The 17,377-nt window shown below is 39.9% G+C and overlaps 2 protein-coding genes across 4 annotated transcripts; both read left to right on the forward strand.

The window, feature by feature from the left end:
• The first annotated feature begins 2,903 nt into the window (after positions 1-2,903).
• On the forward strand, positions 2,904-11,139 carry LOC113127951 (probable ATP-dependent RNA helicase DDX5). The gene is made up of 13 exons (XM_026302903.1): positions 2,904-3,099; positions 4,114-4,294; positions 4,538-4,634; positions 4,780-4,913; positions 5,188-5,253; positions 5,870-6,011; positions 6,102-6,262; positions 7,505-7,677; positions 7,769-7,879; positions 8,064-8,125; positions 8,212-8,271; positions 9,732-9,953; positions 10,309-11,139. Exons 1-13 carry the CDS (start codon positions 3,059-3,061, stop codon positions 10,767-10,769), a joined length of 1,911 nt encoding a protein of 636 aa, XP_026158688.1. The 5' UTR covers positions 2,904-3,058; the 3' UTR covers positions 10,770-11,139.
• A 156-nt stretch (positions 11,140-11,295) lies between these two features.
• Positions 11,296-17,305, forward strand: polg2 (polymerase (DNA directed), gamma 2, accessory subunit). Of its 3 annotated transcripts, XM_026302904.1 has the most exons (10): positions 11,296-11,783; positions 12,127-12,164; positions 13,523-14,101; positions 14,432-14,537; positions 15,210-15,315; positions 15,897-16,082; positions 16,378-16,515; positions 16,616-16,696; positions 16,878-16,978; positions 17,092-17,305. In XM_026302904.1, exons 2-10 carry the CDS (start codon positions 12,146-12,148, stop codon positions 17,255-17,257), a joined length of 1,482 nt encoding a protein of 493 aa, XP_026158689.1. In that variant the 5' UTR covers positions 11,296-11,783; positions 12,127-12,145; the 3' UTR covers positions 17,258-17,305. The 3 variants fall into 3 exon arrangements, with proteins under 3 accessions (XP_026158689.1, XP_026158690.1, XP_026158691.1); XM_026302905.1 differs by having other exon boundaries at positions 11,296-12,164; positions 14,432-14,533; positions 15,215-15,315; XM_026302906.1 differs by lacking the exons at positions 11,296-11,783; positions 12,127-12,164 and adding an exon at positions 12,841-12,986.
• The last annotated feature ends 72 nt before the right edge of the window (positions 17,306-17,377 follow it).

The raw sequence follows: 17,377 nt of genomic DNA on the forward strand, positions 1-17,377 counted from the left end.
GCCAAAGTTTGCTGCTCAGGAACAAAAGTCTTGTTTTTTTAAACTTCTGGTTACCCACCTGTGTTGAGGTTCTTTGTTCTGAAATAGCAGAACATAACATTTCCATTCATAGAGAAAAGGGAACAAGCAGATGCCCAAAATGGTAATTAGCTTTACCTTCCCATTTTTTAAGCCTTCATCAATCTGAGGTTCCAGTCTCTTTCAGAAAACAGATTTGACACAAGATTATAAATTAACTTTGTAACACTAGTAATGCAGCAGTGAAAAACACAAATAATGTCCGTCCATCTGTACGCTGAGCCAGGCATCACTAAGAAGATTCACGGAGATCAGGACGACAAGGATATAGACATCTATGTCAGTACAGAAAGCCTGAGGGTTTATGAATGTCCATGGGTGGAGGGCGCATCACCAAATATACCAGGACCTGCAGAGGCTCAGCACCCAGGTATGGACACAACGAGTGTGAGCACCAAGCTTGTGAACAAACAGAGAGGATGAGACAGTTTGATTTTATATTTAAGTTTTTATGTTTAGTTCTCTGTGTTAATTGTTTGGTAATTGGTGTAAAGTTGTTGCCTCTGTATCCTAAAAATCCTGCAGTAAAATCCTTATATGGATGTTTTTTGTTTTAAGTGTCTGTGTTCAGTGAAACCTCAGGAAAGAGGACTCGTATCAGAGCTGATTCAGTGTTTCTGGCTGTGATGTGTCTTCTCCTCCTGGTTGGAATCATTTGTCTTGGTGTCAGAAGTGAGTTTTCTTGTTTCAGTGTTGTGGTAAGAACCACAAAGAGATGAGAGTACTTCACCTTTCAAATAATACGGTATCATATGAGAATATTAATTGTTTTGTTTTTGCCTTTGTTACAATAGTGGATAAAGACAAAACCTACTGGAACTCAGAGAAATTACAGCTAATGGCAGAAAATGCTGATCTGAGGCAAACAACAGGCCAAATAAGAGCCAATCTGATTAAAGTCTGCAACAGCTTGAAGAAAGATATCTGTAGTAAGTAAAACATTATCACATATATTTTGCTATATTTTTTAACAGATTTGTTATTTGTTTAGTTGTATGCTTAGCTTGGTGTCTATAATCAGAACATTAAACTTAAACATTACTGGTGTTTTGCTTTAAGGAGGTAAGAAGAGAAGTAAGAAGTTTGTTTGACTCTGCATTAAGATTGAACAGTTTAGGACAGTGAAACTGACATGAAAAGTGAAGACAAACCTATTTTCCCTTTTTTTGTCTGCAGACCACTGGACCGACACAGATAAATGTATTTGTCCTTGATAAAGACTGAGACTGGGAACAGGACGATGGGACAACACTGAACAAACACCAAATCTTGGAATAGTTACTCAGGGACATTTTAGAATATCACTATTTGTATCACAGTCCACATCCTGAGTAAAAGGTCAAACTGTGTGACTGCAGTTTTTATTCATTTTAACAGTAAATATGTTTTACAACACACTCTTAGCAACATGACTGTAAAAGAAACTTTGAAAAAACTGATTTTTGAGGATTGTAGAGAAAATACTACAGATTACACAAGATCTGATGTTTTAAAAATAATCACATATTTATTTCTCAGTCACTGTGATTATATCAGTGATTCAACTTATTTTTACATCTGATGTTCTAAAAGGCTGATATTGTGTTTTTATGTCAAGGTCACAGGAGTTAGTGCCTTGTTTTACATTGTTTTGTCAAATCCTACATTAGCTGTAAACATTATAAACTGTATGAATGTGGACTCTTGGTCTATGTGTCATGATATTTTGTGATTTTGCACAAGAAAATTTAAGTCATGACTTGGACATTCATTTCTAAAGTCAGTGGATTTTATTTTAGGGGATTTCAACCTCATATTTTCTTCTTTCAGCTATTGCAGTTAGGGATCAATTGATTGACGTGATTGATTTGGCACAAGTTTTACACTGGATGAATCACTTCCTACCTGTCCAGGGTGTACCCCTGCCTTCCACCCAAAGAGAGCTGGGATAGGCTCCAACAGATCCCCGTTACCCTGGTTAAGGAATAAGCGGGTACAGATGATGGATGGATGGATGAATCACTTCCTGATGCAACTAGTAAATTAGGACATTCACTCAGGCTTGGGACCGACACTAAGACCCCACTGGCTTGTGCAACCTCAGTGCCTGAGGCTAATGGTCCCTGGTCTTCCAAGAATAAATATTCATGTAATGTTACACTGGAGTTGGTCAATACTCGACTATCTGACTGCTGGTATAGAGATTTATTAGCTGCATATTTGTCACACATCATCGAGACCTGAATTAGGTTCAGTGGTGCATTTCTTTCTCTATACTGCACAGACGTCAAAGGGAGTTTATCTAGTCCTGGGTGGATTACTGGACCACTTATTAGGCACAGGGTGAGGCCTAAGGGGTCTGAGAGCCTTAGAAGGCTGTGAAGGGACCATTTCAAAAATCTATAGACAAGAAAATGCAGTAAAAACATGAATGCACAACAACTACAAAGAGATACAAATTTGTTAAAAACAGACACAAAAGATAGTGAAAACAACCCCAAATGGTCCAAAGAGATAAACAAAATATGACAAACCTCAGGAAATAGTGCAAAAACATGTAAATAATGCAAAATGACAAGATATAAAATTTGTCAAACTGGTCACAAAATATATATATATGTGGCCTATAGCTTGGTTCTCATCCTATATAGTGCTGTGTGTCAGATACATACATATATGTATATATGTGACACAGAATATAATTAAAATATTGCTAGAAAAATGTTTCAAGAGATTTCACTGCTCAGTGCAGCTTCCATTTCTGATTACAGATCTGTAGACAAAATAGTACCACAGGTGTCACGGGATCATGCGCATTGATACGCTGTTATCCGCCTCCAGTGACGTCACATCCGCCTCTGTAGACAGATTTCAGTCTGCCGGCATTTTCTTTTTACTTTCCCTGTGCCGACTTTAGCTCTTAGAATAAACTCTTGTTTTGCTACAGGGATTTGAAGGGATTTCGACGACAGCAGCTTTCCCCACCGTACTCTGGAGCACAATGCCTGGGTTTTCAGACAGAGATCGCGGCAGAGATAGAGGGTGAGTGCAGCAGTGCTTATTAACGGTAGCTGGCTTAGCACTCGGCTGCTAACTGCTATGGCTGTCATTCCCAGGACCAAACAAGTTTCCTCTAAACAACATCCCTACGGTTTATTATTTATTACATTCATGTAACGTTATGAAAGCATAAGTAACCAGCTTTGTGTGGTCAAGCTGCTCTGTGTAGATGCGTCTGTAATGTTCCCCGGTTTCTTGCCGACAGGAGGTAAAATGGCAGCTGAGGTTTGTGTCGTAGATGCTCGATTTATTTTTACCGAGTGTGTTTCCGTGAGCGCTGTCCCCCAGGATGTCTCTGAACCTGAGCCCCGGTTACCGTGAATAGGTCCGGTCATGACAAACTAAAGTTCAGAAATGATTAACAGTGATAGTTGTTCTGAAAACATGTTTGTTGGTTTTCAAATCCTGCAAAGATGCCAATGCATTTTTCTGTTGTGGTTGTGTGTGTTATTTCTAATGTTATGTTTATGTTTTGTAAGTGTTGATTGACAGATTTAATGGCTCTTCTGTGGGATTTGTTTGTGTCTATGTGGTGCTAGGAACATAGAAGCGTGTATATAGTTTCCACGGTTGTTTTAAAATGATTTTAAATGTCAGGCTATGAGGTCAAGTGTCTCACAGATGACAGATGGAAGTGAAATGTAAAAAATCAATGTTCAGATAAGCTGAGGTGTTCAGACATTTAGATAGATACTTGATTCATCCCTCATAGGGGAAATTCATTTAATCCCAATTGTAAGTGAAGCTCCAGAGACATCGAACCTCACACTTCCCATTATACCAACAATAGCATCTTTTTGTCTTTCTAACCAGTCAAAGGGCTGCAAAGCCTAGATCAGATAACCCTGTTGATGTCACTGCATGTCACTTGACAACTGAGCACCCTTAACAATAACTAGTTAACTGACCACATATGTGAAGAGCAGGTGGAGCACACCTTTTACTAATTACACTTTGACTGTTCTCCATGTTATGTGTCCATGTCTTTGACATAAGGTATGGTGGAGGGCCCCCTCGTTTTGGTGGGGGAGGTGGAGGCAACAGGGGTGGACCTCCTCCAGGAAAGTTTGGCAACCCTGGCGAGAGGCTCCGAAAGAAGCACTGGAACCTCGACGAACTTCCAAAGTTTCAGAAGAACTTCTACCAGGAGCACCCAGACGTCACCCGCAGACCACTTGTATGACTTCCCTCATCAAATTTCTCTTTTCTAAGTTTAAATTAATATGCCTCTTTTTCTTTAGTCTTTATTTTAACACCAACTTTATTTCAGTAAAACAAAAGAGGAAAACAAACAGGTTTAATACTTAAAACAAGCATTCTGGCTAACACAATTAATAGATTTCCTTAGTGTTAGCATGTCAGGCTATGTGTATGTGTATTAATAGTGATACATTTTTTTGATTCCTTCTTCCAATTACAGCAAGAGGTTGAGCAGTACCGAAGAAGCAAAGAAGTTACGGTCAAAGGCAGAGATTGCCCGAAACCAATTGTAAAATTTCATGAAGCTGCATTCCCAAGTGAGTAGAAATCCATGCTCCAACACCTAAGCAACGAAATGTCCTATGTGTATCTACTGAATTGTGTTAAATACTTCAGCATACTGTGTCCATTGTATATACTGTGCACTTCTGACAATTAAACTTGAATATCTTACTTCTTCAGGCTACGTCATGGATGTTATAGTAAAACAGAACTGGACTGAACCAACTCCAATTCAGTCTCAGGGGTGGCCAGTTGCCCTCAGTGGCAAAGACATGGTTGGCATTGCTCAAACTGGGTCTGGAAAAACCCTTGCTGTAAGTGAAGTGTTTCACAGTTAACATTTTCCAACAAAATACTGTGGATGTGGGCGACATGGCCATTCTGGCAATGTGATGTGGGTTTAGCCATTTTTCTTAGCCTCTGTTTTTATTCAAATATTTTTACTATTACCAATGTAGTGATGGCAACATTACTGTCTGTAATGCAAGAACACACCTTTTGGATGTTGAGAACGTAGATTTAGTCTTGTGCACTGTGAATTCAAATTACATGTAACATTCTGTGCTTTTTATTTGTTTATTTTTCTAGTACCTTCTGCCTGCAATTGTGCACATTCAACATCAACCATTCTTGGAACATGGAGATGGACCTATTGTAAGTATATTTCAAAATATATTGTTATAGTTTTTGTTTCTGTTGTCTATTACAGAAGCTTTGTGGGAGTAACCACAGATAGTGTGTTTTACGTATATGACCTTGAAGACACCAATGTGGCTTTGTACAGTCTCTGGGAAAGACTGCTAAATCTTATCAGACTTTCATGAATACCTACATTTCAGAGAATAACAAGTATTTGGAACAGTGTTCCCTTTATTTTTCCATCATCTGCCTTGTGTTGAATTTGAACCTGGGGTGCTGAACATACTGTATCAGAAAGCCAGTAAAGGTACTGCTGTTTGTGCATGTCTTGTGTTTCACAAAAAGAATTTTACCCTTGTGGACATAGTTGCTGAAGTACTACTATAATAGTATGATCTCATAATATAATCCTTCGAGGAAAGCCTTCTGTGAGTAGGCTGTTGACAACATAGCATTGCATGGTTCAGCTAAAGCAAGCAATACTGAACCACTTGAAATGGAAATTTGTGGGCTTGGTCTGCATCGATCATTGTTTGTCAATAGTGATGAATGTTACTTGGCTGTGTCTATGGGTTGATAATGCCCAATGTATATGTATTCATTCATAAAAATTCAACGTATGTCTCTTAAGTGCTTGGTGCTGGCGCCAACCCGTGAGCTGGCTCAGCAGGTGCAACAAGTGGCTGCTGAATATGGCAGGGCTTCTCGTCTGAAGAGCACTTGCATCTATGGTGGTGCACCCAAAGGACCCCAAATCAGGGATCTTGAGAGGGGTATGCTAAATTTTCTATTTACTAAGGGTATATAATAAGAGGTTTACATTTATACATAATGCTAATCGCTTTCATCCTGTTTTGTTTAAGGTGTCGAGATTTGCATTGCTACTCCAGGTCGCCTCATTGACTTCCTGGAGTGCGGAAAGACCAATTTGCGACGTTGCACATACCTGGTGCTGGATGAAGCTGACCGCATGCTGGACATGGGATTTGAACCTCAGATCCGCAAGATAGTTGAACAAATCCGGGTATGTTATATTATTTCCTTTCTCTTGGCATCAGTTGACATAACTGAGACAGTGTTAGAGCAAATTATACCATTTCTGATGTTACTCCTACATAGTTGTTGTGACAAGTTGCACCAGAAGCTGAAGTAAATATCTATTAGAAATTTGAATGTAAGTTTGTCAAACAACTAGAAACCAATACTACTCAAATTAAACCTTACTCATACAAGATTAGTGTTTTAACCCTCTGGGGTCTGAGGGGGTTTTGGGGGCCTGGACAAATTTTGACATGTCCTGACATTTGTGCTTTTTTCAGTGTCTTTTAAACATATTAATGTCTAAAGTCTAATAACACTGTAATCAGCACAAAATTGGCTACAATAATATGTGAGCAGCAAGTTTATACATTATTGTGTTTTTGAGAAAAAGTGTTTATGCAAAACTACAATTTTTTACTCACTGAAATAAGACCATAAAACACAAACAGAACATTGGTTCACAAGACTTTGGAGACCTGCATGTTGTAGGCTAAAGTGTTTACTTCAGAGTGCTGTGAATGTCATCTTGTTCACACATTCACAGTAAACAATACACTGATTTAAATTTTCTAAGACACTTTTTGTCCAGAAAGGCCATATGCAAGAGGGTGTGTCTCAGGATGAATAGTCATGTGATTTACCTGAGAACACAAAAGACGCACTGAACGACCAGACAAAGAGGCGCATAATGAGCCTTTCAGTCAATGTAGATGGGAGGGGATTAGTGCAGCACAATAAAAAACAATGAGGAGACTTGAATTGTTTCACTCAAAAGAAACCATTTCAAGCTTTCTAGCCATATATTCTAGCCTTATTTTTATGAGGCAAGTATTCGCTGAGATTCTGGTTGTTTTATTTACGCATCTGTGAAGAGAAATGACAGACAGAAAAGGCCGAGAGCGCACCCTGCCGGCTTTCTTTATTTAAAAAAAAAAAGCACAACGTTTTGTTGTTATTATGATGGTATACAACTAAAAGTAAACCCTTTACAGATTTGAATGATATATTTCTTTTATCTGTACGATCATAATTGACGGCGTAATTTAAGTTTGTTTCGGCGTTATCAGGAAAAGATGCGTCAAAACGCGCCAGCGTGTGCGTCGACCCCGAGGGTTAACAAGGCAATGTATGTGTTGGCTTTAGTTTGAAGTTACCAAAAATGTTGTTTTTTTTTTTTGTTTGTTTTTTTTTTGTTTTTGTTTTTGTTTTCCTTTTCCTTGTCTAGCCAGACCGTCAGACGCTGATGTGGAGTGCCACATGGCCTAAGGAAGTTCGCCAGCTGGCTGAGGACTTCCTGAAGGACTATGTTCAGATCAATATTGGAGCACTGCAGCTCAGTGCTAATCACAACATCCTGCAGATAGTTGATGTTTGCAGTGACATGGAGAAGGAGGACAAGTAAGTTAATGATGTCCAGCTTTTTATCTGGATGAATCGATCAACCGATGTAGTGAAAATTCTGCTTCAGTCTTTTTTTGTCTTCTGTCAGACTGATCCGACTACTGGAGGAGATAATGAGTGAAAAGGAGAACAAGACCATTATTTTTGTGGAGACTAAAAGACGTTGTGATGAGCTTACCAGGAGGATGAGGCGAGATGGGTAAGGAGCTCCTCTTCTCTCTCTTCAGTCATTTCCTTGTATGAATTCTTCTGTTCGTTTTTAAACTTAACATTTTGGCATTGCCAAATGTAAATTTACTTATGGTTCCTTTGCATTAGAGACAAGCAAAGAATTTTGCCCCCACTGGAGTAGCAATGTTTAATACTCAAGATGTCTGTCACAGGTGGCCAGCAATGGGAATTCATGGAGACAAGAGTCAGCAGGAGAGGGACTGGGTCCTTAATGGTGAGATTTAATAAAACAAGGGTTAAAATGTATTTAATAATTGTCACTGCCCTGTAATTCAGCTAAATACTGTTTGTCTCCCTCAGAGTTCAGATATGGTAAAGCTCCAATCCTCATTGCTACAGATGTGGCGTCCCGTGGCTTAGGTCAGTATTTCACTGAGTAGCCCCACTTTCTTATCAGTGTTACACTTATTTTAAAGAAAGTGGTTTTGCTTTCTTTAACTTTTCTATGCATTTTCTGAGTTTTTCTCACGTTAAGGTGGAGTCTTTGTGGCAGGCGCTAGGCATGACAGTCCCAGGCCTCGAGAGGGAGAAGGAGGACATATTGGAAGTGCTCAACTGGCTTGCCACCCAGTGGGCCTAGAGAGGTGAAAGCTCTTGTGTGCCAGTGATCTTCAAAAGGCTGTGTGGCTAAGCCTTTGTCTCTGATGTTGTTGAAATACACACACATCTGTTCTCTGTCCATGGATTTCACCTGACAAATGCCATCCAGCTGTTTCCAAATCAAACGTAAAAAAAAGATGCTTGATGCTGTGACTTTTGCCTTGCATGCTGTTTTGTTAGAGACCGCTGTATTGCAAGTCACTTGTTTGAGATTTGGAACAATTGTTCCCTTACGGAGCTTGAATCACAGCATGGGTGCTCGTGAGCCTGTCAAAGCTTTCAGTTTTCTTTTCCCGTCAAAATGCTGGATTTCTTGAAATGGAGAGAGCAGTTTGGAATATTTTGTCTCTGAAATTTGATGAGACCTGGCACATGTGTTTAGGGGTAGTGGGAACACCTAGTGAGAGGAGACAGAGAGAAAGAGAGAGAGAGTGAGACAGCTCAAACCAAAGTTCCTCCCTCGCCTGCGTTTTATAGTCATGTCGAGACCTGCCAACGAGAGACATTTTCTCAAGTGAACACTGGCTTCTTGGAAAATCTTGCCTTGATGAGACTGATGAAGGGGGTGGGGGTGGAGAGGGGATTGTTCTGTGTTCACTGAGGGGGTCCCACAGGGTTCAATGCTTGGGCCTTTTTTATTTTTTTTTTAAGGGGGCCCCTGTTCAATTTAGTACTTGGTCTATTTTGTCTTGGCAAGACGTGCAGTGCGGCCTTTAATATCAGGCTTCTTTAGAGAGTGTACTGGGAAAAACTCACCTGCAAAATGTACCACTCTGGTCCTATATTGGCACATGAGGAGGACCCAGTGCATATCGTGGCCCAACTGCGTAGAAGCTCCTGGATGTCACTTGACAATTTGTGGGGGATTTCGCTGCATTGGGAAAGGACTAGTGAATGCATACTCCTTTATGGTAAGACTTAAATCCATCTTTTTCTCCCTTGGTAACAAAAAGGGAGAGTGAATGTGTTTTGGATTGTTTTGATTATGGTAAGCAAGTGGAGTGTGCATCGTTTCTCTCTTCCCACAGTAGTATTCCCATGGAGTAGATGTGTACACAATGTTACGTTGTTTTAACACGTTTTTTTCCCCCACAGCCTAATGACCACTTTCTCCCTCCAGCCTTCACAGTTGCTAACTTTTCCCTTTGATCTGGCTGTTGTGGTGTGCAAAATTCTGTGGCCTCCATGTTTTGTTTTGCCACACTGCAACACTTTCACAGATGTGGAGGATGTGAAATTTGTCATCAATTATGACTACCCTAACTCCTCCGAGGATTATATCCACCGCATTGGGCGCACAGCCCGAAGTCAAAAAACGGGCACAGCCTACACTTTCTTCACCCCCAACAACATGAAACAAGCCAGCGACCTGATCTCTGTGCTCCGAGAGGCCAACCAGGCCATTAACCCTAAGCTGATCCAGATGGCAGAGGACAGAGGAGGTATATTCTGATACACTTATATAGATAAACATATACTGTATACCCTAAAGAAAATCTGAACCTGGTAGATGTGATTTCACTGTTAGCCTTGATTTTTATAAACAAAACAGACCCCCTTTGCAGAGTCAAAATGTATGATCTTTTCAAGCAGTTCTTGTGTGTTAAATCATATAAATTAGGAATCAAAATTTTTTTTATGAAATTTAAAATAGATTAGGAAATTTAATTTTAAAAATGTTGTATAGTTCTGATCTAATAAGGACTTTGTAAGTGTTGTTCTAGGTTTATTTTATTAAATATGAATCTGTTCTACTCTCTCTCCCATTTGTCCCACTCCTGTTTTTCACTCATCCAGGTCGTGGAAGGGGGGGAAGAGGTGGCTACAAAGACGACCGTCGGGATAGGTATTCTGGGGGCGGGAGGAGCAATTTTGGTGGTAGTAGCTACAGGGATAGGGACAGAGACAGTGATAGAGGGTTTGGGAATGGGCCAAAGAGTGCATTTGGTGGCAGTAAGGCCCAAAATGGTGGCAACTACGGGGGCAATAGTGGAAACTCCAGTGGTAGCTATGGCAACAATTATAGCAACAGTAATGGACAGGGCAACTTTGGTGCTCCTGCAAACCAGGTGGGTGCCTTTGGTAACCAAAACTTCCAGGGCCCCCCACAGTTCGGGGCCATGCAGAGGGCAACTCAGAATGGTATGAACCACCCACCATTCCCGTTCACCTCTCAGCCACCTCCACCACAGTCCCAACAGCCACCGCCCCCACCACCAATGGTGCCCTACCCCATGCCACCACCCTTCCCACAGTAGATATGATACACGCACAAACTATGGAACCAACATGATTTCTGTTTAGTCCTGCAATCTTACAGTATGATTATTGTTACTATTATTGTTATTGTTGTTATAATTATCCTTTGTACTGTTTAACTTTGTTTTGCTTACAGCAGGGTTGGATTTATTCACTATACCCCAAGCATTAAATGGAGTCATAGACATGTCTCCTATAGTGCAACTATGAATGCTGCACTTTTCCTTGACTGTTTTGTTACATTCCTCAGTAATTTATTTTTACTAGGTAATGCCGTGTTTTCAGTTGTGGTATGTTTAAAGTGGTGTTAATGAAGCTCATTAAAAAAAAAGGGTGTGTCGCCCTTTTTAAATAAAAATAAGGAAATGACGACCATGTGTTCTGTGTGGGGGAAGTTTGGGTTGGATGTTTTATTAGAAGTTTTGATGTGATTCTTGATTCCCCCTGACCCACATTTGTGAACCACCCCGCCCCCTTTTCTGCAGAACAACACATACCCAAATTAAACTAGCTGCTGTCTTTACGTTTTAAGGGTTATATTGATTATCTTGGTGTCATTTAAAGGAAAAGCTTTCCGGTTTATTATCTGACGCTGTACAATATGAAACATGACTCCCCTTCCCCTCTAGCTTCGCCCGCTGTGCGCCCACCGTTGTCAAGGAAACTTACAGTAGCGGTGGGGGCCGTTTAAATCCCCCTTCCCCCTGGTCGTCCATACAGTGTGATACATTGGTGGAAAGGGCTTTTCATTGGCTACAAGATACGTCAGTCATCATTGACAAACAACGCGACTGGTTGATTCTACTGTCGTTTTGTTGAATAAACGGCGAAATCAACCCTAAAACGAACCAGATTAAAACGCTTCATGAGGACGATGGTTTTATGGATTTAGTCTGGGATAATACATCTTTTGGACTGAAACATGGATGCACTATGTTCCCTGGATTCTAACGAAAAAATGATATGCAGTACTTAATGTTTCAATACATGTATGAAGTAACACGACAGTAAAGGTAAGAACTAGTGTTTTTCCAATATTTGTAATCTTGTTAAACATTAAGAAACTGTAGTCGCTGTGATAATTCAATCCTAAATTGCTTTATGAATCGTGAGACTTTCTGCTTTCATTTGATATATAGTTTGTCGGACTTCATTCAAATTTATCTGACGATCTTTGGTGACACATCTGGAAATACAATTTTGGTCCCAGGCTTATCTATTAAGCCCCAGGCCAACGAAAACCTTTTTGAGAGCCTTACTTTGCATATCAATATAAAGTAGCCATGCACGAAACAATGCATGTACTGTTGGATATCATGGATGTTTGTAACAGTGTGTGTCACTGCGCCTCCATAGGAGCCACAACCCTTATCAGATGAATGTACATCATTATGGTAAGCAAAAATCATTTGGGGATTACTCATTTTGGTCTTTGTATCCTACCAATAAAAAGTGTCTTGTTTACTATAATTTAGCTTTTTAATACCCAATAAAGATTAAACTATTTACCCTAATGTCTGCCAGACAATGGTGACTGGGCTTGAACAGCATTTAAATTTCCATGGTGGTGACACTGTAAATAAACTTAGAAACACTGAAAACATATCTGGTGATAAAACAGAATCACTTCTGTGACCAGGTATGTTTTCACACAGAAGGGCTCTGATTCTGGTAAAGTGGATTTCAGTGTGCTTTGTTGTAGAGTCACAATATATACACACATAATGGAAAAGTATAAGTAGAAATGAACATTGGTTGCGCATCCAAAATAATGAGTATATTGTTTATCTTACTGGCGCTATTTTTTGATGCTCTTTGTGAATTAACATAGAACCAAATATACCAAACAAATGCACCCGAATTGTTCATTACTGAAATAAACACTTTTAGACACTTTATTTTTTTCTGTGTGGTCAATATTCCCCAGGGCAGTGAAATAACCACAGCAATGAAAAAAAAAATCTATGAATGTTAAACACTGCGTTGTACGTCAGAAACCTAGACATTAAATACACCACCTGACCTGCTCTGTGACCCGGATGTGAAAAGTACAATATCCGGATTAGACATCACGTGTTACGCTAACTCGTGTGAATTTGAAAATCTTGTCCTGTGGTTATTACTGAACATAAACTGAGAGGCAGCTCCATAATAATTGACAACCTCCAGGCCGGTGCCGTGTTTTTTCAAAGCCCCGATCAGAACTGTAACCTGCGGTATGTAAATACTCTCAGCTACCATAATATACTGTCAATGTAAATACTCTCAGCTACCATAATATACTGTCAATGTAAATACTCTCAGCTACCATAATATACTGTCAATGTAAATACTCTCAGCTACCATAATGTACTGTCAATGTAAATACTGTCAGCTACCATAATGTACTGTCAATGTAAATACTGTCAGCTACCATAATGTACTGTCAATGTAAATACTGTCAGCTACCATAATGTACTGTCAATGTAAATACTGTCAGCTACCATAATATACTGTCAATGTAAATACTGTCAGCTACCATAATGTACTGTCAATGTAAATACTGTCAGCTACCATAATACACTGTCAATGTAAATACTGTCAGCTACCATAATATACTCTCAGCTACAACAATATACTGTCAATCAGCACTTTACACTTAGTAGTAGTTTATACTATTTTAGTCTGAACTTTCATTTACTTGTTGAATTGAGTACTGTCTAACTGATTTTAAAATTGCATTCTGTGTTTTGTTTATTTGGATGATCAATAGTGGTTTTTACTCATGAGGATCCAGCACGTCAATCAACAGTCTTGGGATCTCAGGGCCAGGCCGTCACCCCTCTCCAGTGTCTCATCATGTTAACCTACTGTGTCCTGTCCAGGCACGCATCCATGTTAAAATGTTCACAGTATAGTATAGCACTGGCTCTACAACACACCAGAGGACACTGCACTCAAGTGACATCAATGCATGAGGGTTTGGATCATGTCAGGATTTTACTGCAGCTTTGTGTGGACAGGTACTATATCTCACCTGGTCAGACCAATGCTGAGCTGTTCCAGCGTGGGCTGAGCTGCAGCTATGGGCCTCTGGGCATGGAGCTGAGGAGAAACCTGCTGGAGCAGTGGTGGCGCTCAGTGACTAGCTCCAGGGCTCAGGTGTTTGGGATTAACACTCTGACCAGCAGCAAGGACAGAGAAACAGATGGATGGGAACAACTGAGGATGGTTGAATCTGAAAAATTAAGACAAATACTAGAACAGAAAGAGCTGAACAAGGAGCAGCTCTCCCAGCAGATACGAGTGCTCCTGGAAAGTTCTCCATCTGTGAGAACAGACTTCATTCAAGGTAAGGAAAGTTTGTTCTCCCAGTGGTATGCTTTGGCAAATAATGGCTCTCCTAGCATATGTTGTATTGTGGTTATTGCTACAGTAAATTCAGCTTTGATAAGACAGTCAGCTTGGCAGGATGCTGGATCCATAAATGATTTTTGAGTTTTAAATTACTTTTTTAAAGTATATATAATTTATAATTTTTAGGTTTACTGTTTGCCACTGTAGTCATCGTCTCTGTTAGAGTATAAAAACAACAGCCATGAAGTCTTTAATTCAAGCATTTAATCACAAAATGTGTGGCCTAACTTCTTAATCCAGGAGTCATATTCTGGTTTGTTGTCAGGTGCCTTGGAGCAGTATGTCCCTTCAGTGGAGCTGGTGAACCGGAAGCTTCCTTATGGGCTTGCAGAGACTGGTCTGTGCTTCCAGCCATTAGATGGTTCTGGTTGGTGAGGCTTCATCTACTGTCATGTCTAAATGTGTCTCTCTCCGTGTGCAAGCATGTCAATGTGAAAAACAGTGTGAGTGAAACTTCATTGTTGCAGCTAATTGTCTTGATTGATATAATTGGGATAATTAGTCTTTAATTAAAATAGCTTCTGCAATAAAATTAACATAAAATGAAAGTCTGTGACTTTATTAGCCAAACTTCAGTATATTTAGTATTTCTTTAAATTATTAATAGTAGAACATGAAGTGTTTAATATTGCTCATAGTGACAAGGGTTATTTTATGTTTTTGTGGTCCAGACTGCAGCATGTAGCCTGCGGTCAGCCCAGAAGATACCACTGTAATTACATGTTGTTGTATATTTTTCAATATTTATAATCTGAGGTGTCTGGTGGCGTAATGGTTAAAGCACATACCATGTAACTACAGTGTTCATGGTGTGTGCTTTAACCTTTGGAGCAAGTCATACTTGTCTTATCACTGCCCTTATTTCCTGTCTCTCTTTAAACTGTGAAATAAAAGCAAAATATCTAAATGAATCTTTTCTAAAAACCGTTGAGCATTAGGTTTATTTAGTAAGCGTTTGCCTATGGTATTTTATTTTTATAAAAGAATTTAAATAAATGTTTCTGGTGCTACTGTAATTATAACAAAACGGCTCCTTGTGCCAGCCCAGCTGAGTTCACCCAGACGTCTCTGGTGTGGTTCTGCTCTCCTCGCACCTCTTCCCAGTGGCTGGATCACTGGACCCGACAGAGGCTGAAGTGGTGGCGAAAAGTGAGTATTTGAGACAGTGCCTCCTCAAAAATATGATTGTACCATGACATGTTACATGACTGTATTTAAGCTGAACACATTTTGAGTATTCCTCAGCTATACATTATTGAAATGTTGCAGATGGCATGTGGAAAGACTTATTGTATTTCTGTGATCACACAATAGTTTGTTTTTATTGTTTGCAAATATTGCACAGTGTCAGCTGCAGGACACCAAGGGTTATGCACTTGTTTTTTTTGGGGTCTCACATTAAAAAAGCAGAGTAGACTGTTGTGAGCCCGGGTTCCTGAGTGTCAGTTGATTGATCATCTGTTTCTATAGAGTTGTAAATATCTGATGCTGTCTTGTTTTTGAGTAAGCAAACTTTAACCTTGTCATAGCCTTAGATTTCCTGTGAGATGTTTTTGAAATTCATCAGTTCAGTTTAAAAGGTGAGATAGCAGGACTTTTGTAGTGCTGCTGGTTATAAAACAAAGTCTGGGAGTCCATAGGGATAAATAAGAGAATCATTTCAACTCATGTCTTATTTTGTTCCTCATGTTTTTTGTTTTTTTTTTTTCTTCCCAATTTTGCGTGTCCAGTTTGCTCTGTCTCCATCTGACTTCAGCAGCAGTGAAATCCAAGAGGAGGAACTTGTAAAGATAGCGTCTCGTGGTGTGAGGATCAGCTATGACTTCCCATGGGGACAGGAGACCCTGGAGACGCTGTGGAGCCGAGGAGATTCTGAGCTGCTACAGACACACAAAGGAGCCCGTTCCAAACTTCAGGTCAGTCTGTGATAGTCCTTTAATGTGGACATGAGCTTTTTGTAGGAGTAATTGAAGCTTATTATGTTTAGTTTATGTTGAGACTGACATTTTGACTAAACTAGTAAGTATAGTTTTTTTTTAGGTCAGATTTTGGGCCTGTGTTGATTAAACATCATGTCAAATGTCTTTTAGTATTTTAAAATGATTTTAAAAGAGACACAGTCTGCTCTATATTAAAATTGTTGCCTTAACATTGTTGTACCATTTGTTCAGTGTCATCATATGCCATGTTAGCTGTCTAAATATGTTTCAGTGTCGAGATGGACGCAAGTCAGTTCCTCATGTTGTCTCTGTAACCGGGAACATGGACCGAGGTTTGATGGCCCTTCTGTCGAACTCACTCCAGCAGATGAAGAGAGAAGACAGCAAGCAGAAGCTGCAGCAGAGAAAGGTGGTGATGCACAACAGCTGAGCCACATTTAATGTTTGACATTACTGTCTGTCTGGCAGTGTGACTCCTTCACTGACCTTCGGTTCTCTGTTCATTTCAGGTTCTGAAGTTGCATCCAGTGTTGGCTCCGGTCAAAGTGGCTTTAGACATTGGCAGGGGTGGCACTGTGGAGCTGAGACAGGTGTAACAACAGTTAATTATTTTTTTTATATCTTTATTAAATCTCTTTGAATAAACTTCTAAGGGTGATTCGGGTGTTGAGTCAAAAGGACATTTAAAGTAACTGAATCATCACAGAAGCATAAATTGTATGTGCCCATCAATCAATCAGTTGTTTGTGCTTATTTTTACTGTTTTCATAGGTTTGTGAAGGGCTGCTGCAGGAGCTTATGGAGACTAAGATCTCTGTGTGGCCTGGGTATCTTGAAACTATACCAACATCAATGGAGCAGTTGAATGCCAAGTAAAATGCTGTTCATTGTTGGATGGATGAAAATGAAAAGTCGCTCATTGGGAGCACATTAGTGCTGTTTCCTTAGGTGTGGACTAATGTGTGTCTGTGTCGATGCGTTCTAGGTATGATGAGATGGGAGTGCTTTTCACTGTGGTGATCAGTGAGAACACACTGGAGAGTGGCCTCCTTCAAGTCCGCAGCAGAGACACTACTATAAAGGAGACCATGCACATCTCTGAGATCAAGAAGTTTCTCTCCAGATACATTTCTGCTGCCGACAACATATAAATGCAGCGTCTGTTTGGTTCATTAAACTGCCCCAGTCTTGACATAAAACCATTGTATCTCATTGACTTTGTTGTGATTAATATTTTACTGACCACAGAAAAGTACGTCCTCCAATTAGAA

This window comes from Mastacembelus armatus, chromosome 1 (assembly GCF_900324485.2).
Source record: "Mastacembelus armatus chromosome 1, fMasArm1.2, whole genome shotgun sequence".
NCBI classification, from domain to species: Eukaryota; Metazoa; Chordata; class Actinopteri; order Synbranchiformes; family Mastacembelidae; genus Mastacembelus; species Mastacembelus armatus.

What these genes read in the sequence shown, in the direction of transcription:
- LOC113127951 (XM_026302903.1), top strand. Translation starts at nt 3,059, where the DNA reads ATGCCTGGGTTTTCAGACAGAGATCGCGGCAGAGATAGAGG. An exon ending in AACATGGAGATGGACCTATT is followed by an intron (nt 5,254 to 5,869) that starts GTAAGTATATTT and finishes ATGTCTCTTAAG; the next exon opens with TGCTTGGTGCTGGCGCCAAC. An exon ending in AATCAGGGATCTTGAGAGGG is followed by an intron (nt 6,012 to 6,101) that starts GTATGCTAAATT and finishes GTTTTGTTTAAG; the next exon opens with GTGTCGAGATTTGCATTGCT.
- polg2 (XM_026302904.1), top strand. An exon ending in CCATTAGATGGTTCTGGTTG is followed by an intron (nt 14,538 to 15,209) that starts GTGAGGCTTCAT and finishes TCCTTGTGCCAG; the next exon opens with CCCAGCTGAGTTCACCCAGA. An exon ending in GAGCCCGTTCCAAACTTCAG is followed by an intron (nt 16,083 to 16,377) that starts GTCAGTCTGTGA and finishes AATATGTTTCAG; the next exon opens with TGTCGAGATGGACGCAAGTC.